A 26,430-nucleotide genomic window follows, 5' to 3' on the forward strand; every position below is an offset into this window, starting at 1 on the left:
ATGGAAAGAAGTTTCTCTCACACAGTTTTACCTCAGGTCTCAGCTGCTCCAATTAGCAAGATTTGGGAATAAGGTAGGAGAAAGAGACAGCAGTTACTCATGCATTTTTTACCTATTTACATTTTTTATTTACATTTTACATTTTTTACCTGTTCACACCTGCATCAGGGATGCACAGTACTCGGGTAGCGACTGTTTAATCACCAAAAGACATGAAATGTATGGTATATAACAGCACGGGGTTTTAGTTGGTCATATCTTTAACAAAATAAAGAACTATTTTGGAGTTAGCTTTGAGAAAATTTTAATTTATTCTCTGCATAGTAACAACTTAAATGTAGTAAAACGCTTTAGTGGACAAATCTATGGCAATTTTCACATGAGTTGGAATCTTAAGGTAGGTGTATATCCCATATATATTCACCCATTGTTACTTTCCTTGCTATTATGTGTTATTTAGACACATAGATTTGTTTTATTTTTGTTCTAGTGAGAAAAGCTCCTTGACGTGTATGATAATTTCTTCACTTAATGATGGGTAAAAAAAAACCCCTCTGTGTCTTCCACCATTGTGATTTTCATGTTGAATTGATTACTTTTGTACTGATTAATTATTTACTTTGAGGACAATCACATAGTCCTCTGTGATATAATAGTTTGGGGGTTGTTGCAAGGACAGATGTATAGAATTGCTGAAAGTATGTTTTGTATGCAGTGTCCACAGTGCTGTGAAAAATCTGAATGTCAAGCATATGCTTTTGTGATTGCATGGCAGATTTCTGTTTTTACAGTTATGGGACCCTATGTGAGAAGAATCTTGTGTGATGAATTGGGAGCTCCTGCAAATTCTGCCATCAACTGTATTCCTCTGGAGGATTTTGGTGGACAGCCTCCTGATCCAAATTTAACATATGCAACGGCCTTGCTGGAGGCTATGAAAGGTGGGGAGTATGGATTTGGAGCTGCTTTTGATGCTGATGGGGTAAGTATTTAGATCAGTCTTGAGGTTCCGCCGTAGTTGTTGTTTTGTCCAGGGTCAGATATGGGATGTGTAAGTATAATTTGTCTGCTTTTCAGTAACCCAGTGAAGCTGAAAGTGGTATTACTTTCAGATACAGATGGTAACATTTGCAGCCCATAAATCAGACACATATGTTGTCATCTTTCTCTGCTGGTGACGGCAAATCAAGCTGAATTTGAAGGCAGGATGAGAGTTATTTAAATATCAGGCTGTTTTTGTCTTGTGCTGGTGTAGCACTTTTTTCCCTGTATGGATGATACAGACTTTTCACAGTCTGTGAAAACAGCGCTAGGTCCTTTTTGATTAGCATCACAAATTAAGGGCTTTTTAGCTAAATAAACCACTGAATCATAATCTCTGTTTATTTTAATTTTTTAATGTTATTTTATCATCTTAATAAAAAGTAATGTATTACAAAATAACTTTCTGCCCTGACAAGGTGGGATACAGATTAAAAGGCTCTGAAGAGCAAAAGCAGTTTTCTGTTCTCAGTAAACACAAAACACTCTCCTACTCCCATAATAGTGTGTGTCATTGGCAAAATGATTCTCCTACACAAGCATTCTCTTGGCAGAAACAGGGCTACTGAAGTGACATGTAGGAGGCAGAAGCTAGAAAATGATCTGGAGCTTCGATTTGCAAGGCAGGAGGGAGTGATGTTGTGATAGTGATATTATAAACCTGCCAGGATGATGCCAGTAAAATTTTCTGCCTGAAGAGGGATGTGAGTAACCCAAAATCTGTCCTTCTCTCTACGTCCAGTGGATCTAGGAAAAGAAATTAAGTGTCCTCAATACATGGAATTTAGCATGCTATTTTAAATTTATTTTCTTTTCTAGGACCGCTACATGATCCTTGGCCAAAATGGTTTCTTTGTTAATGCATCAGATTCATTGGCTATAATTGCTGCCAATCTGTCTTGCATTCCCTACTTTTGTCAGATGGGTGTCCGAGGATTTGGCAGAAGCATGCCTACCAGCACAGCTCTGGACAAGTAAGATGAAATATTTATTTGTATTATCTTGGTCATTACATAAGTTATCTCTACTTTTTATTATATAGCAATTCTGCAATTGTGAAGCCTTTTGGTAAGAGCTTCTAATTTTCCCAATCTTCATGTGTTTTATTTTTAAACTGCTTTTGACAAGATTTTGGTTTTACTTGCACTAATTTTTCCCATCTTTACTTGCATTCAAAGAGTTTAATTCGGTCTGGAGAAGAAGTAAATTAGTAAACTTCAGGCATAGATATTTCACTGTATTTTTCCAAAATCTTTTTTTTTAATATATGTAAATAATGGTTTGCATCCTAATCTGGCAGCCCTTTTTATGAAAGTCATGGAAGCGTAAAAAAGGTAAAGTAATAATTCAATACTAAACAAATATTAAAAAAAAACCAAGACACTTCTCAAACTGATGAAATATGAGCATCTTGTGTTAGCAGCTGAATTTTGAACAAGTTTCATTTAGGGTGAAATTTTTGTAAATATCAAGACAAGATGATTGCATATTTTTACATTAATATATTCTGTTTGGAAAAACATTGGCTAAATCAATTGTGTCTCAGTGTTCGTCTGGCTCCGTAGCTTTACTACGATAAGAGTGGTCTGCTGCTCCCCTTAAATGTGCCTAATCAGGAAACAGTAATTTTAAAGTGAAATGTAGGTTGTGTGGAAAGGCTGATTGCTGTATCTACAGTTTGCCTATTCAGGAAGTTCTGAAATGTTACTAAATTCAGGGCTTGCAGCTCCCTCTAATGATTTACAGGGTCTTTGCGAAGATATTTCTTACTTGTGGGTAGATAGTATAGTTTAAGGAAATACTGTTAGGTCAGTATTTGATGTGTTTTGTTTATTCTGTTCAGCAGTCCAAAAATCTCATTATCATTATATTGAAATATGATGTAAAATAAATAGAGTTAATTTTATATATAAACACCATATCTGCATTTCCGTATGAACTGAAGAAACAGTGACATTTAAATGTTTGTCTGTCTTCTTTTCGTAAAGTTTGATAAGTATGTCAGAAAGCATGAACTCAAGTCCCCTTCAATAACACTGTGTGACTGTTTGAATTATATTCTTTGTGATGTTTACTTGACCTTCTGGCACAAAGATCGTCTCATGGTGGTTACTGCCTTATTTAGTTTTGTGGAGCTAAGCTTGATTATTAAATAAAACTGAGCAACTGATAATGATGGAAGTATTTTCCCTTCAATTCTTACAAATATTTATCATTATGAAGTTTTCAGTCTGTATCCTGGACACTTGATTTATTTTTTTTTTTTTTTTGTTTTGTTGTTCTCCTTATTTTCTTGGAAGACTTACAAGTTACATGTTGTCATGTAGTTCAGTGTAGATCATGCAGTTTTCACATAGATCATGTGGTTCCAAACCCCCTGCCATGGGCAGGGATACCTTCCAGTAGCTGTGTAACTCAGATAGTGTGACTGGAGCACTTTGGGTTGTAAGGACTGAGGCAAAACTGCCACTGAGTTCCTCAGCCTTCTTCATGTCCTCAGTAACCAGATCTCCTGTTTATTTCTGGAGGGAGTCCACATTTTTCCTAGTCTTCCTATCTTATCCCACTTATCACCAGGGTACCTATAGAAACTATTTTTGTTGCTTTTGACATCCCTGGCCAGATTTAATTATTTGAGGGCTATATCTTTCTTAGCATTATCCCCAGCTACTTGGACAATTCATCTGCATTCCTCACAGGCTACCTGTCCCTGCTTCTACCCTCTTAAGGCCTTCTTCTTGTGTTTAAGTTTGTTCAGGAACAAGTTGTTCATTCACACAGGTTTCTTGGTGGTTTTGTATTACTTCCTCTCTGTCGGAATGCATCTCTGTCAAGCTTGTAGGAGGCGATCTTTGAATATTACCCAAATTTATTTGTCCCTTCTTTCCTCCTGGACTTTGTCCCATAGCACTCTATGGAGCAGATCCTTGAAGAGACCAGAGCCTGTTCTCCCAAAGTCCAGGGTGGTGATCATGCTGTGTGCTCTCCTCACAGCCTTGAGGATCTTGTGTTCCACCATTTCATGGTCACTGCACTTCACATTCCACACCAGCCCCTCATTGTGAGATCAAAGTTCAGCTTAGGATGTCTTCTTGTTAGCTCCTCTGTCGCTTGGAGGAAATAAAATTATCATCCATGCACTCCAGGAACTTCCTGGGTTGTAAGTGGCCTGCTGTGTTGTCCTTTCAACATATACCAGGATGATTGAAAGCCCCCATGAACACCAAGGCTTGTGAATGTGAGGCTGCTCCTGTCTGTTTGTAGAGGGCTTTTTCCATCTGGTCTTCCTGGTCAGGTGACCTGTGGCTGACCTCACTGTAATGTCTCCTGTCACAGCTCTCCCTTTAATCCTGACTCATAAGCTTTCCATAGCTCCTTACCTGTCCCTGGGTGGGTGTGTGGGGGCTGACTGCATGGATTAGAACACTAATCCAAGAAAGAAGTATGAAGTATCATAAACACCTTCCTTGGAGGTTCACTGAGCTTTGGCCTGCTTCTGAACCTTGGTATTAAGAGTGGCTCTCCTGTGGGGGAGCTGGATTAATTCCTGTCCACTTCACTACTGTCTTCTGAGGTCACTGAGGTCTTTCCTGAAGTCTATGCTGGATAGTGAATGAAAACCACCTCTTTTTATGGTGTGTCCATATTGTGTGGCCACAGTTTAGCCTGCATAATTGAACTGGAGCTTTCCTTTAACTCTGTTAAAGAAAAATAAAAATGTACAATAACTTAAAGATTTAGAAAATCTGTTCCTTTTTCACTTGTGTGCATGATGTGTTGCTTAAGACTTTTTCAAAGAGCATTATTAAACTTAAAAAGAGGGAAGCAACAATCCAAATGACTCTAAATGTTGCTTAGAAATATGGCATTAGCAAATGGAGCAGTGAATTACAAGAGAATTCACTCAAAATATTTTACCAGTGTTGCATGTGTTTGCTTGAAGTGACTGCTGGAATATACTAGTATGTACTGTAGGGAGAGGATAACACTTGACAGGAAACATCTGCTTTAATATGCTCCAACATCAACAGGATTGTGGCAGTACGTCTCCAGACTTCAATTCTTTGGCAGTGTGTACCCTTAGGCTGGTGTTCTTTTTGTTTTGGGGAATGTGAACCTGTGTTCTCTGTTCAGAAAACTATTCTTGTTTCATATCCTTTTATTCTGATTTATCTGATGCCTGCATAACAGGGAAGGAAATGAAATACAGAGATGTTAGCTAACAGCATACAAAATGAGAATCACAAGGGTGAATAAAAACTGTTTCTGTAGGAAGCATGAAGTTGAGTGTGTGTATAAAATAGAAGTCAAGATGGTACTGGAGAAAAGGGTTTCTGAGAGAATACTATTGTGACTAGCATCATCTGACAGGTTGTTTCTACAGCAAGGTTCTTTCAACAGTGTGTAGCTGCTTTCATTACATTTAGCCTGGGCAAAGCTGAGCACCTTACTGTGCTGTACCCTGCCACTTTACATCTGGGAGCCTATCTCCTAGTGCAGTTTTGACACATCAGTGTTCTATCTGCTAATTGGTCATCTAGGGACAACTTTTAAGGGGGGCTACAGTGACAACGAGTGTTCTGGTTTGTTTAAAGAAATGTTATGTTGTCGTGAAGGGCAGGGATGCTGTGAGCTCTGACCAATCTGCCTTGGGTACAGGAAGGAGGCTGTTCCTGGCAGCAAGAAACAGTGTGGTTTAGAGTGTGGTCCATTTTGTCTGAAGCACACCAAGAAGCTTTGCTTATGTCATAGAAATATTTAGGTTGAAAAACAGCAATAAGATCATGAAGTCCAACACTCCCTTCCTTCCTTACCCTTCCTCTTTCTCTTGCACATTTGATTTCTTCTCTTTTGCTAAGCACTTCCTTTTATTTATATCTATTTTTGTTCTCTTTTTTATCCTCCACATTCCCATGTTCTTTCCTTGTTCCTCTTATCCCCCTTCCTTCCTATTCAGTCATGACCTTACTCTTTTTATCTTTCTTGAGCAGGATAATTTGGTCTCACTCCCTCTTATCTGAAATAGGCTCACTGTGAATTTTTAAGACACCTCTGTCAAACTGAGTCCATGTCACATACAAGCAGTTTTTGAATTAGAGCAGAAGAACAGTTTGTGTTCTGGAATGCTGTGGAAGGACAACTGCATAAAACCTTGAATGTAATTTATGGTTATTATTTATAATGAATGTAATTTAACATGTTTGAAACATAACATAAAGTTGGGGAGCACTGCGATGGGAAAGGTGTTTAGGATTTTTAACTTCCAAAGTAACATTGCAATATTAAAAGTGTCCATATCAATACTCTGTATACTTGTATATATAGTAAAAAAATGTTTTTTTTTCTGTATCAGCTTTCAAATATGTTCTACAGCTAATGTTTTATTTACACAGATATGACATGTTTGAGAAGACTTGTGAAGGAAAAAACAACTATCATTACAAGGCACTAATGTTCTTTCTTTTGCTGTGCCTCTTAGTTTTATTTTTGCAATGTGCTTGTAAGTCTAGCTGCTGTCCTTTCTCCTCTGAATTTTTTTTAAGCAGTGGAGGTGATTTATCATTGCAAACATATTCAGAGATATCCCTAGGGAGTTGTCTTCATCTTTGTTTACTTTGATGCTGGATTTGTTATGCTTTACTAGAGAGTGGCATATTTGACTGTTGCAAACCCACAGTATGCTTGACTATGCAGCCTGCTCTGGTGAAAACATGCTAAAGTCATATCAAGCTACATTTTAAATGTATATGGGGTAAATGTTTATTCTCAACACTTTATAGTAGACAACAGCATTTGTATACTCAAACACTTTTTCAGTGAAAGGTAAGAATGAGCATACATCAATCTATTGCATACTGTTGACATGTACAGGAGAGAATTATTCTTGTGTTCTTCAGTGGCTGCTCATGAAGAAAAGGACAGAAAACATGCTGGTGTCCTGTCCTGTGAAATATCAGTAGAATATTGATATTTCAGTCATATCTGAGTATCTGTGTTATCCTTTATGGATTAATAGCAACAGAGGCTAAGCAATCCCATGGCTTGCCTTCTTGGCACACAACTTAGCCTTAGGGTCTGAGAGGGAGTCCCTGGCCAGTTCTGGGCCTGAAGGCAGCTGTTCCCTGTTGAGAATGGCAGGTTGCAGTGCAGCCTTACACAACATGCAGCTTTTATACAGAGGTAGCTGGATTCTGGCCTGTGCATGGAGTGGGCAGCTATAGCTGCTCAGCTTAACATGAGCAAGTTCATTGGTTGTGCAATGTGAAGCTTGCAGGACTGAGTACATAAAGGTATATTGAAGGCTTTCTTCATGTATGAAGAGAAGATGAGTTGAAAACTATGCAGTGTTCTGTCTCCAGCTTAATCTTTGGCTGAGAATGAGGTCAGTTTGTCAACCAGAGTTAGAGAGATAAACATTTGGTGCTTGATGAGAAATAAATATGTTTTATAGCCTTAACTGACTCCTGTTTAGAAGTACATATATTTGTAGTTCTCATGAACAAACATACTTTTGCCTAGGCTTAATGTACTGTATCTGAAAAACTGCCTGAGAAGAAGAAACATTTTGCAAAATGCCTGGAGCAGGCCTTGCAGTGTGGAATAGTTTGATGGTGGGTAACAGAAAATCACAGATTTCTTAGTGTATGTCTTCTATCTCAAAAAGTATGCAGCTGGAAATAAACAGCAAGAATTCCTACAAATCTCCTGGTAAAAAGTCCAAAAGTGTTTTAATTAAAACAATCTGAGGAATTTATCATGAAGTCATTTACAGAAGACTTGGTGACCATTTAAAGGTTAAAGTCCCCTTTTCTTTCAAGGTCTTATGCAGTCTTACTATGTGCTTAGAAAGGATCCCTGGTATATCTGTTCAGCATGTCTGAGCATGTTTTGCCCTGGCTGGAAAGCTTAGCTGGTATCAACCCAAGAACAACCTCTTCCATCAAAGGATTTTTTTGTCAATGGGTGACCTTCATAGAGAATGCTTTCTGCTGATTTAAAAGAAAACTTTTCTGGCACAGAATTTCAAAACTGTGTGTTTAAAATTCTACTTCTAGGATGTATTAAAGTATAATCTTCTTAGGTTGTTCAGAAATTAAGAGGACAGTAAATTGTTCTTCACATTCTGTTCTTTTCGAAGAAGGTCACTGTAAGACTGGCAGAGGCAGGGTACTTAAAATTATTTGAAGAAGTTTGAGTCCTGTTAGACTAAATCATACTTTAAGTAATAATCACTTGAATTGTTATATTAATTTTGAAGGAGAAGAAAGATTATCTCATTGTTTCCTTTTCTGGGGAAAAGAAAGAGGCCTAAAATCTTTCCGACCTCAATGATTCTTTGATTCTGTAGTAACAGTAACCTATGGCATATTATACTTTAGTCTTCTTTCTGTATTTTTTCTATGAAACACTATCATATACTTGTAAACCTGCTTTCTTCCTTTCCCTTCCCAGACAAGTCCTACAAACAAAAAGAGCACTTATTGATTTTCAGTCTCTGAAATCTACAGAACAGTTTGCAATTGAGAGAAAGGAAAACTACTGTAAGCCAGCCAGTCTAAATCTAAATAGCATCATTAGGGAGCTACTTTAATAAATCATGTCTAATCAACATTATTGCTTGGCTGATAAAATGGTGGAATCTGTTGATAGGGTTAACATAGTAGATGTCATCTACTGCCATTTTAGCAAGGCTTTTGAAACTGTCCCACGTTACTCTTGTGTTCAACTCAGGACTTTATGGTTTGAATGGGTGGAGAGCTAGGTAAGTAAAAGTTTAGTTTGATGTCAGACTCACAGGCAATTGGTTAATGAACTGGTAAAAAATGGGGTACTGCAGGGGTCTGTTCTGTGACCTGTCCTGTTTAACATCAGTGGTCTGAAGGGGGAGATGAAAGACACTCAAACCCAGTTTGTAGATGATACCAAACTGTGTGTGTGGTACCTGTTGATGTCCTGGAGAGCAGAGCCAGCAGCCATACAATCACCAAGGTTGGAAGAGATCTACAAGATTGTAGTTCAGTCCAGCTGCTTGCCTGGCACTGCCACTGTCACCCCTAAACCACTAAATCCATCATCAGATCCAGACACCTCTTGAACATATCCAGAGATAGTGACTCCACCACCTCCATGGGCAACCTATTTCAGTGCCTCACCACTATAACAGTGAAAATTTTTATTCTAGTATTTAATCTGAATATCCTGTATCTTAAGGCCATTACATTTGTCATCTCACTGTAGGCACAGTAGAAGAGACCAACTCCCGCCAAGTAACAATCTCCTTGAAAAGAAATTGTAGAGAGTGATTAGGTCTCCCCTGTGCCTCATCTTCTATAGACTAAACAAACCCAGATCCCCCAGACATTCCTTCTATGACATGTTTACTAGTTCCTTTATGAGTCTTGTTGCCCTTCTCCAGACATGTTCCAGAACTTCAAAGTCCTTTTTGAAGTGAGTGGCCCAAAAATTGATATAACACTCAAGGTGCAGCCACACCAGTGGAATACAGGAAGATGATCTCTGCTGTGGTCCTCCTGGCCACACTGTACTTGATACAGCCAGGGGAGCCTGGACAACTGGCTGGAATGGATGGCAAAGACCTAATGAAATTCAGCAACAACAAACCCTGAATCCTGCCCTCAGAAAGGCAGAGCCCAACAGTGATATAGACTGCAGCAGAGGAACTGAGGAGCAGCTCTGTGGAGACAGGCCAGCATCCTGGGGTCGGTTGTCTGAGAAGTTATGTGCTCTGCAGAAGAGGCCAGTGACACCCTGGGCTGTGTGAATGAGAATGTGTTGCAGAGAGTGGGGGAAGTGATTATTCTCTGCTTATCATGGGTGAAACCATTCCCAGATAATTGGGTTTGGGGTTCCTACTATAGGAAAAACATCAGTAGAGTGGAGTGAGTTCAGCATAGAATCACCACCATAGATAGGGGCTGGAGCCCAGGTCCTAAGAGGAGAGGCTAGGAAACTGGGTTTGTTCAGTCCGGAGAAAGATGCCTTCTCTGGTGGGACCTAACAACAGCTGCCCATACTTATGGGAAGAAGCTGGAGCCAGGCACTTCCCAGCTGTGCATGGTAGAAGGACAAGAGGCAAAGAAATTTTAAAGAAGCAAGTTGTGTCCAGGATGTTGGACTAGACACCTTCAATGGTCACTTCCAATCTAAGTTATAGTACTGTGTCCTTATGAAGAGAACTTTGCTGGAAAGCCCTTACACCACCAAGACTGTTGAGCCTGCCTGTACCTTTGTGCTCTTGTAGTTACTATGTAGCAGCAAGGCGTTTTATAGAAAAAAATGTGTGTTGCCTTATTTTTTTTTTTATTTTCTTCAAAACCAAGGAATTGCTCATCTGGAGAATCTGCATTGTTTCTATCCTGATCATTTTCTGAGCTATCCTGCTGACTCTGCATGAGAGGATGGAAGTAGTATTACAGTAGTCAGGAGGTAAAGAAGCAGCTAGGGAGGCAGTCAGTAATTTCTAATATGTACCTAAAGCCATTCTTTCTCTATTATTCTGATAATTCAGAGTACTGTTAACCTAGTTTGAATTGCAGTCAATAAAAAGTTTTGGAACACATGTAGTAGATACATTCACATCTGGTTTGCATCTTTGTCAGTGAACATAGGCACAGTGAACCAGCTGACCTCACTGAAGTAAGACAGGAAAGGCTAATGAATATGAGATGTGTACTCCTGAGTTAATGGCAGTATCTTCCCTGTGCTTGATTCACAGGATTATTACATTTCCTGAAAGAGACCATGGATCATGCTAGTCTTTAGTTATGACCGTATTGAGGTTCAGCTCACAAGTATCTGCAGAAGAACATAAGGAGAATATGTCTTTATTGCACCTTATATCATACCATTTTTCTTATCTGGTATAATAAAATTATATTGATAATTTCTGTAGAATTTGAAAACTTACAAAGCATTTTCTCCTTGCCTTCATAGGCCTCTGTATTGCTGAAAAACCCATGGGTTCTGTGTGCAGCAGTGACTGTGCAGGACTTGAGACTAGAACAGAAAAAGTCCCTGTTATAGGGGTGGGGAGGTGAGAAGTCTTAAACTACTGTTTTTTCCTTGTTCATGCTTTGGAAATTTTTTGTTTTTCTGTCGTTTGCATTAATTACAGACCCAGCAGATACTTCATTGTTGCACTAAACACGAAGTTTTTCCTTAATGAGACAAGGTCCACCACTAAAATTAATTTCTGTCATTTTATGCTTGGGTGTGTCTTATATTCTTAAGTAAATTTCATTTTCCAGGAACCAGCTTGCTTTAATCAGCATTTTGGTTTGTTTCTGTTATTTCTATGCATTAGGAAGATTGGTCTCCTGCCTTATTTAGGAAACCATCAATAAGTCAGGCTGTTAACACAGCATACTACAGTATAGCAATGGCTGCTGTTTTTCTGTATGTGTATTTGAAAAACCCTGCCTTTGCTTGCAGAGCTTAGCTTGTCACAGGCCATGCTGTTGGGAATGTGGCAGAGACAGGCTGTCTAATACTGTGTCACTTGTAATAAAAGAAGTGGACAGTGTCTTTTCTAGAACCAACTTCCTGCTGCTGAGCCATGGCAGAATTTGGAGGCTAAAATGAACTTGGAATTTTTTAAGGAATTGCATTTGTTGTGTAAAAGTTAACAGAATGCAAGAAGTCACCATATCTGATCATTGTGCCTTCTCTTCGTCCTACTGATGAGTTAACTTACTCATAGGCACATGATTGCTGAAATAATAATGAAAAGTGGTTCTTGTATCTCTGCCAGGAAGGGCATGAATAACCCTAGGAATTACTGCAACACATCTGGAGAGCATGGTTGCCTGTTTTCCAGCTGGTTGGACTTTTCTTCATTACTACTGTGAATTCTGCAATCAAACTTCATTCTCTGTGGATATGCAGTACATATGTGTGCAATTTGTCACTGGAAGAGGCTTTTCAGGGAAGTGGTTGAGGCACAAAGTCTGTCAGAGTTCAAAGAGCATCTGCACAGTGATCTCAGTCATATGGTTAATAGTTAGGTCATCGTGCGAGGAGCAGGGAGTTGGACTTGGTGATCCTTATGGGTCCTTTCCAAGTTGAGATATTTTACGATTCTAATTTAATCTTACAAGGACTCTGAATACTATGACAGCTGGTCTTACTATGGGAAAGGCAAAATTCTGTTGGGGTATGTTGCTGCCAAAGCACATCTCTCTCTCTCTCTCTCTCTCTATTATTACACTCACAGAAATGTGTGTTTGCGAGTTGTCTGTAGCAAAGCAGCTTTTGTCTCTTGCTTTAGCCTTACTTCTAGCCTAGCCATAGCTGAATACTGTATATGTCAACAGCTGTTTCTAATCGTTCTCTTCGAGCTTGTGTGAAAAGCACAATGAGGTTTTCATAAGGCATGGAGTCACAGGCACGCTGTCCTAAAGACTATACTTCCTTTGGGAGTTGACTCTTGAAACATTTGCAAAGGAGGGTGCAAAGTTATGCATTTTGGACATGAAACTCAAACTGATGACTGAAGCAACATGATACAGCATTTGGTGTGGAACATCATGATGAGTACACCTGTTAACATCCCACACACTGAGGAAAATAGCCCCCTAATAAAAAAGAGTTACACAGACTGCATCTTGTGCAAGGCTTTCCAGTGCATTTGTAACCAAGAGAAACATTTGGAAACAACATTAGTTGCTGCAATACATTTTGTTGGAAGCTATCAGACTTACAAGTTTGGGTTTGTGGAAATGTACATTTCAAAGGCAATTACGGCGTTTTCACAAACTTGTATATTATACATGGAGGGATGTGTTTCTTACATTAAAGAGAAGATATGTTGCCCATATATGTTGTTTGTGACTATAATGCATAAGCAGTTTTTTATCCTAACTGCTTTGACTGGGAATCCAGTGAGAATTTTGGTGTTTTCATCAGTTTTATCAGTTATATAATTCATTTGAGTTTATGAGAAGAAATATGGGCTTTGCTGTTGATGAAAATTATTGTGGTTTTGCTGTTCAAGTAGCATTTATTACCACTAAAGCAAATCATGAAGTTGCCAGAATATTACAGAGTGAGCTAAAATTTCCTTAAAAGATTGCTCTTTTTTATTTATTTTGTTTGGTACTATGGGTTTGAGGTGTGGTATGTGCAGATTGTTTGACTGGCTTGCACAGTCTTTCTGTGATTCCAGAGAGGAATAATATAGATAGAGCAGATGTTTCTGTACACTTACTGCTGAGTTGTATTAGGAAATTAGCTTAGTCATATTGTAGCTCTATCTGTAAATTGTAGAATTAAATTCTTTAGAATATGCTCCTGACTGGCTGATCACTTATTGCTGGCATAGTCTTGCTTTATCTCTGCAATCATCCAGTGTCATATTTTTCTCAGTTTCTTTCCTCCTAAGTGCAGATTGATTTCTTAGAGAAAATGGAACATGATGGGACCATAAGGATAACTCATTTGTGGGCCGGTCAGCATTGGTTGTCAGCCCTTGGGCAGTGGTCCACACCAGCTCTGAGGCCAGAATCAAGAGCTAATTCTACACCCTTCCTAGTTAACAGAACATTGAGTAGATTGTTCTTCAGAAACACAAGAAATTGTTGTCTAAAATCAAATTAATGTGTAGATATAGATAGATATAGTCGTAGTATAGATTTCTAGGAGTACTTTCTCTTGTTCAAATGAGTCCACTACCTATCAGGTACAACTAAAGCTCTATCTGCTTCTTTTTTTTCAAATCTCTGCACAAATAGGGTTTTTCTCCTCCGTCATTTAGAAATGCTTAAGATGATTGGTTTATTTTTGCTTTTGCTGATTAGAGGATTTTGCTGACATTGTTACCAGTCTGTGAGCTGTATGCTCCTTGTCCAGTTTCAATATGACTTAGCTTCTTTGCAGAAATTGTCTTTGTGGTGGGTATCACTCAGCCAGCATAATTAAAGAGCTAATTAAGGTTCTTGCAACTCACTGAAATGATGCATTAATAGATTATCCTGCTGAGTTTACTATAATGATACTGTTCTGCAACTTGAACTAACCCATCAGACCCTTCCATTTCTCTCCTTACAGCCTCCATGAAAAGTGGGATGTATCAAGGCCCACTTGTCATATTTTTCAGAGAACTTTGTTTTTTTTTTATCAGAACAGTCAATTCTTTGTTTCACTGGGAAGAGTTGTGGAAAGCCTGGCATTAACTTTTCTGGAAATTCTTCAAATGAATCATTCAGAACATTACATTTTATTACTAATGAATGAATGAGAGTCTTGGCAATGCTTTAATATGTCTTAAGAGTATTACAATACCTGAGGCAAAATGAGCAAGGAATCTACTGTGTTTCTCCTGTGCCTGTTGCTCATGCCCCAGAGCTGTATTACATATTTACTTAATTACTCATCTTTAAATCTTCTATACATTACCCCCTGGCTTGGGAGAGTGCTGAAAGATCACCTCAAGTTAGTGGAATCTATGTGGGCAGAGTCTCATTGAAGGAAATTATTTTCTTAATATTCAGTACCTGTTTATTCTGGAAGGTTTTCTTCCCTCGTGTGGATCTAACAAATTTGCCTTCCTCCTGTAAGCTTTGAAGTCCATGTCAGCTACAGTTAACTTAGTAGTGATGACTGATACTTTGTCAAGCTAATTGGTTTGATGGAGTTTAGGTGCAATGTTAGAGTTTTTCCTACAGAAAATAGAATTTTCCTGTTGGTACTTGCTTCTGTTTAAAGACAAAGGGGGAATCTGCAGGGGCTATGCAATTTGTAGTCCAGGCACAGGTAAACCTCCCAGCTAGGTGTACTTGTACTACAGAATAATTTGGCTTTCTTATACAGTGTGCTGACACAATCCTGTTTTTCTGTATAGATTAAAAATGATCATGATAAATCAGAACCAAGAGGATGAACACATCCGTTTTGTACTTTGAAATTGCTTCTTCTCTCCTTTTTAAATAATAACCTTCCAACTTATTTTTATTTGCACATACCTATTCATCTTGGCATAATTTTTTTTCTCTCTTCAAAAGGGGTCTGTAAGGTACTGAATTTGTGAGCAGATTTCTTGGAAACAGGTCTTACTGTTCACATAACTAATCTTGCTTTATAATGGGTGTTTAATACTCAGTAAAGCAAAATAGTTGACATTTTCATCTTGGTACCAGTTCAGCAAATAATTAGGCACATTTAATTTTTGGGCTCATGAGAACCCCTAGAGATCTGAAGGGAAATAAGAAAGCCTTTTGTAAAAGTTTATTAAAAATAAATGGAAGGAGGATATTAAGAAAAAGGAAGATCTGCATGAAAGTACTGGTTTTTCTGTTACTTGTATTTTTTTTTATTTTCATCCATTTTATTTTGTACTCATTTCTTTCTGGCACTGAACCCTTGTATAAAACACTTGTTGTCCTGTAAATGAGAAATTGAAGCTGTGCTGTGGCTGAGTCAGCATCCCCCAGCACAAACCTCCTAGGTTGCATTTCTTTATAAATCTCAGTGTGGGTGGCATGCTGAAGCTGGGCCAGAAGGATGTAAGACATAGAAGGGGAAGAGTGCTGAAGAACACAACTCAGAAGATGGGGTTGCATGTTCACAGACAGTACTGTAGTGTGAAATCGTGTAAAGCTTGTGAACATTCTGAACACTACTGCAGTTAAGGACGATACAGATTCAGCAAAGCCTGAATTACACCTCCTTCACACACTGGGGTGTTTTTTGTGGAACCCTGGATAAGCCTGTCTACATGGTATCTCTTCAGGGCAGTGCAGAGATAATCTGTGGAGTCCCACTGCCTGTGTGTTTGTGCCAGCAAAGCACCAAACCTGGCCTGTGAAGGAGACCAGCCAGAAGGGGCACAGTGCCACACCGATGTACCCAGACTGCTTCCTGCTTAACAGATAGCTCCTTCACCCTGGCCTTACAGGTACCCACACCATGCTCCCTTGCTCAGTGGAGCTTTTCTTTTTCACCTTCAGAGGAGCCTAAAGGAGGTGAGTATCCAGCAGAACTTAAATCACTAGTCCTCCCACAAAAATTTCGGCTATGAACTTTGAAGGCCTGCCCCTGAGAAATGCTGCATGCTTTTTTTCTAGTCTCCTTTCTTGCTTATTCTCATCTTGTCATGTCTGTGTTTTCCTGCACACACAGCAGAAAAGAACACTATTATAAATACCATACTTAAAATAAACTCTTGCTCTTAGCTAACTCAGTCCAGATACAGGCATTCAGGTTGATAGTCTGGGTTGGTTCTAAACACAGTGGATTCATTCTGAATTTTATCATTCAGTGGAAGAGAAGGAGAGGTAATTGTTGGTGGTGTGATAAGTTCAAAAGAATAAACTTATTAATAGTTTAGAAAAAGATTTTTACAATCAACTTACTCCTAGTAAAAAGCAACTAAAGTAATTTCTAGCAGTTAAAAGTGAATTCATTTAAGATCTGATTTCATTGTTTGTAGTGAGAACACAAATACTTCATCTAAAATTAAGGGTTTTACATTATGATTAAATTAACTTTTCTTTAAGAAAAAGGCAGGAATATTGGGTTTTTGCTTGACCTAACAATGTACATACAGATGAGCAAGACTAGTAACTCTAGTCATGGAAACACCACCTGAGACAGTATTTATTCAATTAAATTTTATTATTATTGTACCAAAGGCTATTATCTAGGAGTTGCATCCATTTCTGATTCCTTTTGGAACATCTGCTCCATGCTAAAATCTGTGCTGTTTTTTTTTTTTTAACTGATGGAAGAGCTTTAGGTTGTGATGTTTTTTATTTTCTGGAGACTGCAAGGAATTGTATGTTTTGTAGTCTGATCTAACTGTGCTTTCATGCTGATAGCAGTATCCACACCATAATAGTCTGACTGAGCAGAAGCAGATGCCACAGACTTACTGGCCAGTTTCATATCTGAAGTAAGGGGCTTGTCATTAAATCCATGGTGGGATTTTTTAAAGGCTGAATTTCCTCAAAAGGAGGGATAGTTTTAAATTTCTATGTGTACAGACTTCAATTAAATGGAATTAAACATTTAACTCTTCACAGAATTGTTTTATCCTGTGGAATCTTACTGCTAGGACTCTATTATCGTTTGATTTACAAGCCAAAGTTGTACTTAAGGCCTTCAGACCTAGGCCTGTGTATGAGGACTCCACCAGCGTAACTTCCTAAAAGTGATTAACTTTCCAGAAAGTAGATTCTTTAATGGCCCGTAGTGCTCCCAAATTTGCGATGGTAACAATCTCACTATAACATGTAGGTAACTTGCAGGCACTTGATGGTTTTAACAGTGGCAGTAATTTCATATCTTGATCACTACAACAGTAACCTATTTGCACCACCTGCAAGTGTGGGGTGATAAACCCCAGCTTTGCATGCCATCTGCTTCATGCATTTTTTAAAGGTGCATTTACCATCCCCATTCACCAATGAGTTCTGCATCAGGAGCGGTTCACTCCATCACAGATTAGTGAGGCTAGGCTAGAGTACAGAATCCATAAAAAGTGTCCTTGGATCTCCTGCCTGTAGTGGACAGGATTATCACATTAGTTTTGAAGGCAAAGGCAGACTCAGGCAAGGAGCTGTGCTGGCTATTTTTACTTTGACCACTTAACTCCCTGAGAAATAAGGAAGAGGCAGTGTCTTTCTTCAGTCCTTTCTCAGAGATTTGAAGTAGAGCTGTGCTGTAGCTGTTGACCTGCTTACAAATGCATTTCAGTTCTGCAGTGCTCCCCTGGCTCTGTATCTGACTATGCTGTTAGGCTCATGAGTTTACGGTTTTTTTTTTACCCTCTGGGATAGAATTGGAAAGTTACCGGTGGTAATTGGGACACTAATTAGTTTTCTATTATTTTGTAAAGCGTCTCAAGTACTTTTGAGAGTGCTGCTTTTTTGTATGTTACACAAGGTGCTTGTAACATTTGACTGAGGTGCTGCAGAGCCTGTGTAGGAAAACTTAATGGTGTGAAATATGGGAGCTGTGTGCTCACACCATGATGTACAGGTGGCAACAAGGAATATGATGGACTCTGTGGCCTCACTCTGGGTATTGGGAGCCTGAGTTCCATGATGACTGCTTTAATCATGCTTGTGATGGTGCAAATCTGCTCTTAAGGAAAACAGATGAAGTCAAATGAACTTCAAGGGGCCAAAGGGAGATAGTAAGTTTTAAATTTGTTTGGTTTAGAGGTTTAAAGCCAAGTGTCTAACTTTCCACACAGTATTCTTTTGGTATGGTGGTGATTGTGATGAACATGAGTTCCATGTAGCTCAGTTTCTTGTATGTATCTGTGGTATTACAAAATATGAGTCCTGTAGATGGTATTCATGGATTTATTAGCTAAGCTGAGCAAAGGAGAAGCATTACTGGATCTGGACTAGTGCAGATGAGCTCATTAGAGAAGTCAAGATCAGAGACTGACTGGAATATGGTGACCATGCCAGGGTTGAGTTTGTGATCCCAAGGAACATGGGCTGGAAAGGAACATAGTCTGGATGCTGAATTTTAGAAAAGCAAACTTCCAGTTGTTTAAAGAATTAGTGAATGTGATCCCCTGGGAAACTGTCCTTAAGGACTGAAGAGCAGACCATTGCTGCAAGTCTTTAAGATCACTTTTCTTTGAGCACAAGGGCTTTCCATCCCAGTGTTTAGAAAATCAATGAGAGCAGGACAGAAACTGACATGGACAAGCAAGGATCTGCTTCTCAAACTGAATAATGAGAAGGAAATGCATAGACAATGAAAGCAAGACAGGTGACCTGGGAAGAGTACAGAGATACAGGTTGGATATGTGAGGATGAGTCAGGAAAGCTAAGGCACAGATGGAATGGGACTTGGCAAGGGATGTGAAGAATAATAAGAAAGGATTCTGTAAGTACATAGCTCAGAAAAAAAAGACCAGAAAATAAAGGCCATGGTAAACGAGAAGGAAGAATGGTGAAAACAGAAATGGAAAAGTCTGAGGTACTCAGAGTTCTTCACCTCCATCTTCACTGGCAGTCAGGCTTTCTACATCTCTCAAGTCCCTGAACCTGCAGATGGGGCCTGGAGGAGTAAAGTTCCTATCATTGGCAGTGAAGAGCAGGTATGAAACCACTTGATGAAGCTAAATAGGCACAAGTCTATAAGGCCTGATGAGATGCACTCCAAGGCCCTGAGAGAATTGGATGATTTTCTTGCCAAGCCATTTTCCATCATATTTGAAAAGTTGGCGGTGGTCAAGCAAAGTCCCTGGAGACTAGAAAAAAGGGAAACATCACTCCTATTTTTAAAAAGGGGAGTAAGGAACACTGGGAACTACAGACTGGTGGCCCTCTTCTCTGTGCTGGGGAGGATTGTGGGGCAGATCCTCATGGAAGCAGTGTTAAGGCACATGCAAAATGAGGTGATTCAAGGCAGCCAGCATGGCTTTACTAAGGACAAATTGTGCCTGACCAACCTGGTGGTCCTGTATGATGGAGTGTCTTCAATGGCTGACTAGGGAAGACTGACAGATTAATATACATAGGTTTGTGTTATGCCTCTGACATGGCCCCACATGGCATCATAAAGAGGAGTGGCCAGCAGGGTCGGGGGCAGTCTGCTATTGTGAGATCTCACCTGCAGTGCTACATCCAATTCTGGGGTCCTCAGCATGAGAAAGGTGTGGACCTGTTGCAGCAGGTTCAAAAGAGGACTGTGAAGATAATCAGAAGTCTGAAGCAGCTTTCCTGTGAGGACAGGCTGAGAGACCTGTGGTTGTTCGACCTGGAGAAGAGAAGGTTCTGGGGGGACCTCGGGGGAGCTTTTCTGTCCCTAAAGAGGGCTTATGAAAAGATGGAGAACAGCTTTCCACATGCACACATAGTGGTAGGACAAGGGGGACTGTTTTCCAACTATAATATGAGAGATTTAGTTTAGATATTAGGAATCATTCTTCACTGTGAGGGTAGTGAGGCACTGGAACAAGTTGCATGGAGAAGTTGTGGACATCCCAGCCCTGGGAGTGTCCAAGGCTGGGTTGGATGAGGCTATAAGCCATGTGGGGGGCATCTTTACCCATGGCATCTAGTTCCATTCTTACCATGCAACTAGATCATCTTCATAGGTCACTTGCAATCCAACTCATCCTGTGATTCTGTATCTCTGTGATTCTATGAGTTTGCCTTTCTGATAGGGCAGTTTTTAGTTTTTGCTGTTGAGAAATTTCAAAAACAAAGAAAGCCTAATGTGAGACTGAGAGGCAGGAGAAAATATTGGAACAGCTTATTGGCGTAAGTTATGTTACATGAATGCCAGGAGGCTCTGTTGATAGAAAATTAATTCACATAGTCCTGATCTGAATTTATTGATGATTTCTGCAATTATTAGCAATCCATTACTCAGGGCTATTGTCAGCCAAAAAAAAAAAAAATCTGCCTGAAGTTGCCAGTTTTCAAGACAGAAACTATCCCTGAGCACCAGAGCTTCATTCAGCATGCCTTTTTTCCACCTGTGTAAGTACTTTAATTAAAACATTGCAGGGGTTGGGAGGAAGGAAAACAAAAAAAAAATTCCTAACGTTTTTAGATGCTTCATAGTTAAAGTGTCTCCAGATGCTTTTTCTTTATTGATTTCTTTTACTGTGATTGTTCTCTGTGAGGTGCAGCATACTAGAAAGCAAAAAGTAAGGGAACTTGTCTACTACCTGTTTTTTTCTCTGCCTTAGGGTCCTGACAGCCTCTCTGCCAGATGTGACAGCTTACATCTTATCTTAGTGATGTGTCCTGGTTATCTGTGTTGTGTGCAAGGACTTAGCATTCCACTGCTTTTTGGTTAATAAATTAAAGACTGGGAAGGAGTAACACTGTAATACTTGACCGTATAAGGGAGGTGACTGTTTTAGTTCTGCTCCTTGCATAATACGCAGTTGAAGCCTTTTAAGGGAAGGTGGTGCAGACAGAGTGAAAACATCCAGAAGCAGAACATCTATTTCATGTTATAGTTGGTGCCAGTGTTCCTGCTGTCATTGCTACTACTGTGAATTTCTCACAGTCTATTGCATTTGCATAGATAAAAAGTGAAGATGGGACTAAAAAAAATTACAACCATTTGGTTCATGATTCTTGCATCTTAAGAAATAAGAATTAAGAGAGAACTGCCAAAGGTGACATTAATTAGACTTCAGAAGCTGAAAAATGAAGTAGCAAAGAGCTCTCCAACATTGGGAAGAAGGGACCAAAGAGAGAACAAGTGGAAATACCATGCAGTGAAAATGGGATAGGGACTCAGTGACTAATCAGGCAATGAATATGGTGTCAAGAAAGTTAAAAAATAGTTAGGTGTTTTTTTCAGAAGACATTTGAAAGTTGAAGAGAGTGCTCCAAAAAAAAGGATGAAACCATTAAATTTTGGGTCTGGTTGCAAGTACACTTAAGGCAAAATCTGTAGTATATGGTTAGAAAACAGCCAACACAGTATCTTTAAAAAAGGGATAGTAAAATTGATGAAGGCAAACATAAATCACTTGTATTGAGCACAGAATTGTCCAGAGTGTAAGAAAAAACATCCAAACAACTCAGGCAGTAAAATATTAAATACAAAGATTTGTAGGCTAAGGTTAGACTGTGAGAAGACTTATTTTCAGCTAGAGAAGTTATCTTGATAAATCAGATGCAGGTCCCTCATTGAGATATTTTTAATTCTTTGCATGAAGCAAAACTACAGAAGTGTAAAGAAAAACAGTGTCTCTTAGTTTCAGTCAAATAATAGTCTTGTCTTTGAAATAAAATATTTTTCAGACCTAAAACCAAACAAGGCTTTTATCAGCTAGAGATTAGATAACACAGACTACTTCAGTGGCTAAGTAGAGATTTAGAAGACCTAGTGAGAAACCTTTTCCTTCTCTAGCCGTAGTAACTCTGGAAGAAACCATTACAGAGGTTTATTCTCTCTTGGAGTGCTGCTACAACACACTGTCTTTCAGTGGCCCTTGTCTGTCCCACAAATTCTTTCAATTCCTGATTGTTAGTGCCTGTCAGTGCTTACCCTTCTGCAGAGTAAGACTTGTTCTCTGAATTACAGCACCTTTTCTACCTCAATGCTGGCACCATAGAGAGGAGCGGGATTGAAAATAAGTGTATTCATGGGGCACCAGTCAGTGTTTTGAAGCCTGTACACCCAGGGGCCTATAAGCATCTTTCACATGTCAGCTGATACCTGCAGGTGGTGGATGATGAGAGACAAGGACATGCTATAGCTGCTTCTCTGGTGTTTCTTTCATTTATACCTATTTCTTCCTCCAAGTTCAGACTCCAGAATGAAAGTGATGCTGTCATTTACCCTAGACAGCATTTCACCTGCAATACAAAACTCTAGTCAGTCTTTGCAAGTTCATGAGGCCTCTCACAGAAAGCCCTTCCCCCAATGTTGTGACCTTTATCTTTGTGGTGAAAAGGTATCACAATTTTGGCAGGGTGATTGGCTGTTCTATTATTGGAAGTTATAAGAGTTTCACTGGCACAAGAAAGTCAGCTTGCTGCAGGCTGTTGTATTTGAATGATTTATATTCATCAGGATGTTTTTGTGACATTGTAGAAATTAGGTTGGAGAAAACTTCCCTCTGACTCTTGTTAACATAAGTCAGGGTATTTCTGCTGGTGTCAGACGTGTTTTGCCAGTGCAAAACCATCGTGTCTGGAGATACCATCAAGGATCACTTTGTTTTATTAGCCTATCCATGAAAAATACTCTGTTGTTTCTACTGAAATCTGAAAGAAAGATATCACAATGAACACATTTTTTTTAAAAGGGAAAGGTATCTTTTTACACAGTTCAGCAGGCTAATATTTTTAGAATTCCAAGGAAAATTATCTGGGCTATCAAGAGTCCTATACCCTCTTGTTTTCAGGTTAGGCAATGTGTAGATGGCTGTGAAGTAGAAGGAAGAAGACCTTCAGATACTCAGATGTGAAGCTGTACAGTAAGTAGTCCAGTTGCCTGGTAAAGTTTTCCACATTAGTCTGTTAGGTCTTTCAGGAGTAATATTAGAACTAGCTGTTATATTTTTTTTTTCTGTCAGGAAATTTTTAAAAATTCTAATCTTTATTGGAAGACTATAATTATGTTCACTATTATTTTTCTTATGAGATGGCAAGCTTTTTTTTTTTCCCATTCTGTTTTCTAGAGATGAAATAACTCAAACTGCTTTTCAGGGTTTAATTGTATACATTCTCCTAATTTTTGAATCAAAAGTGGGCAGTCAGTATAGGTAGTACAGGTCTAGCTCTTCAAAATAAATATGACAGCAAAACTGTGAAACAGTAGGAGAGTAAATGTAATCATGGAACTGTACAATAATTTATATTCCTATTTTCATTCATTTTGTTATCTCCACATTTAAAAGCATCTGCTCCTGCTTTTTTTTTAATTCATAAAGTATGGGTTTAAACAGCATGTGTAATTGCAGAAAGTACAGTCCAGTCTTCTTTGATTTAGCTTCTCCTTCTTAATTAGTATTTCAGCATCCTGGCAACATAAATGCCAGTTCTGATGTAGGCAGACTAACTAAGGTTATTCTAAGGTTATAACTAAGGTTCCAAATGTAAATACTGTTTCCTAGTCTAGCAAGGGGTAATTACTGCTAGACACAGACGGAAGAAACTTTACTGTATAATCTCCTTGATGTAGTGAGTGCTTACACTAAAAGAAGACAAGCAAGAGTACTGTTTGAAGTCAGTCCCATTAAATGTCCGGGACAACAAGAACCAGAATGTCCATGGTTTGTTGTCTTCTTTCAACATAGTTCATACTCATGGGACATACAAACACAGCTATATCAACTGTGTGGTTAGATATAAATAGAATGCCTTTACTTCAGATAGACTAGGGAAATGAACCTATTTACAGGGCATCTTTTTCCCAATTTTTATTTTCAGTTGCTCTGGAAGCATGTTCTGTCCATTAAGTCAGGCCTTTAAACAGCCAATACCTACAGCATGAAAGCTCAGAGCCTGAGGTACTGCCCTTACAGGTGCAGTGCTGCATCAGTATCTTGTTGATGATGCATTATACATATCTAAGGATATATAAAATTTACTGTGTTATCTGAGACCTCTGTAAGATATAAAACACTTGCAGTACCACTTCCAAGACTCATTTCTTGAGAGGAGTAGTATCCTCTCTCATCAAGAGATCTCATACAAACAAAACTCTCTATATTTACTTGACTTTACATTTCTAACTCCCCAAATTTGGGGATTCTAGTACATAGAAAGAAGAAACTTAAAGAGCGAACATACATAGTCGTGTTTGAACTGTGGTGTGAAGTTACATTTCTAAAAACATTGTAAAATGTAATTAATGGACATATGACTTTCTACAGATAAAAATCCTTACTGTGACTCATCAGCAGTTCCTGCAGAGTTGCAGGTTCCTGAAACTCTTATCCTTAGCACTTATTTGCCTAGCGTCTATCAAGCCTGTCAGGAAGCCATATGGTCCATTAAATGGTGCTGGAAGTGTTCAGTTCAGCAATACACAGAAACTAATTTCTGAATTTTGGTCCACAGGGATTCTTCTGGTCTCAACTGCAACTTGTTTAAAAAGAAATCTGGCTTCTTGCTGTAGCAGTGATTGAAAGCTCTGATTTAGGTATTTTGTCTATAAAAAAACAGACTGGTAAATATAAAGTGGAGAAAAAAAACGTTTTGGTAAAATGAAGATTATATATTTTTTTTTACTTTTTCTCTGAAGTAATGACTGAAGTAATACCCAGTTGTATTTTTAATTTAGGAAGTTGTAGATGTAGGAGCATTAAAAATCCCTCCCCTTTCCCACATCTAATCTGTTTTCCCTGGCTTTGAAGATCTGGTAATTTCACCATCACGTATTAGTTTCCTTCCTCTGGGGGTGTTTTCCTGTATTTTGTGTGATTATGTGTTTGATCTAATACGGTGTATTATTTCTCAGAGTCTGCACCTTGGAGAATTTTTGCAACTTCCCATGAGAAACCCCTCTCATGTTTTTTGGGGTGATTTTTCACCATGAATGTTTATAGGCTGCGTAAAGGCACATTCTGCATTTATTGAGACTTCCTGTGATGACTCTTTATTTCAAAAAATGTCAGTAAAAATGGCATATGCTTAATTTTCAGTGTACTTCTTACTCTGTTGAAGTATTAAGAGCTAGAAACAACAACAATAAAAGAAGTTGCATGGAACAACCTGTCATATTTCTGCTATAAACTATGCATACTGTAAACTGTGTACAAAGAGAGCTCACATGCCAGCAGAAACAGCATTTGTACTTTCATTGCTAGCCTAGTGCATAGAATTCTTCAAAAACAGCTACAGCCTCTGGAAGCTTTTAGTACTGGTCAGGGTAAGTTCCTCCTAGGCTATTTGTTCCCCACCTAGAGGAATATGGTAGAGTAAATGGGAAATAATTTTCTTCTACAAAAACTGTACCACGATATGGGAACATTTCTGCAAGCAAACATATTCCAGCTGTGTTGTTAGGCTACCTTAAGAGAATTGGTCTTGCTCTTCCAGCATGTTAGGTATTGCCTTCTTGTTTATTGTTTTCTCTTTTTTTTGGAAGTACAGTCCTGTTTTCAGCTTGAAGTTATTGTCACACAGAGAATAAATTCCTTTATGTTCCTGATATTTTGAACAGCCAGACAGAAACCTGTTCAGCTGTGCCCTGTGAAACCTCCTTTATGGAGGGTTAGTAATATATGTAGTGCTGTATAAAAACAAGGAGGCACGTACCTACCCCTACCTCTAAACTAGAGGTATGAAATCCAAGTTTAGGATTAAAAATCTTGATAATACCCTTTCCTTCATGTACATTTTGGGCTCTTTCCAAATAAATATCAGCAATTTTTACTCTATCTCATTTAAAAATCACTCAGATATAATATTTAAGTAAAAAAATGAACACCTAGGCTGAATAGGAGAGAACTTAGAGAATGGATATTCTTACATAAAAGAAAGATTGATTTGGAGACTACATTACAGTGCAGGCTAACAGTGTAAAAATTTCGGAGAGAATACTTAAGGGCTGACCTGTTGTGCCACCACTAAGGGTGGTGAATGGAACTAAGTCCAGTTGGTGGCTGGTCACTAGTAGTGTTCCCCAGAGGACTCAGTACTGGTGCTGGTCCTGTTTAACACCTTTATCAGTCATTTGAATGAGGAAATGGAATTCAGCTCAGTAAGTTCACACATAACGCCATCAGGCAGAAGTGTTGATGTGCTGGAGGGCAGGAAGGCTCTGCAGAGGGATCTGGACAGGCTGGATCATGGCCCAGGGCCAGTGGTGTGAGGTTCAACAAGCCCCAGTGCTGGGTCCTGCCCTTGGCTCACAACAGCCCCAGGCAGTACCACAGGGTGGGACAGAGTGGCTGCAAAGCTGCCCACAGGAAAAGGACCTGGGGGT

The 26,430-nt window shown here is 39.0% G+C and overlaps 1 protein-coding gene across 1 annotated transcript in view; it reads left to right on the plus strand.

Annotated features, from left to right (window-relative positions):
* The window catches only part of PGM5 (phosphoglucomutase 5), a 68,167-nt gene that overhangs the window by 15,267 nt on the left and 26,470 nt on the right, over positions 1-26,430 (plus strand). The window contains exons 5-6 of the mRNA XM_062513097.1: positions 792-982; positions 1,861-2,015. Of these exons, the coding sequence (XP_062369081.1) occupies positions 792-982; positions 1,861-2,015 (346 nt within the window). The remainder of the gene's footprint in view (positions 1-791; positions 983-1,860; positions 2,016-26,430) is intronic.

This window comes from Cinclus cinclus, chromosome Z (assembly GCF_963662255.1).
Source record: "Cinclus cinclus chromosome Z, bCinCin1.1, whole genome shotgun sequence".
Classification (NCBI taxonomy): domain Eukaryota; kingdom Metazoa; phylum Chordata; class Aves; order Passeriformes; family Cinclidae; genus Cinclus; species Cinclus cinclus.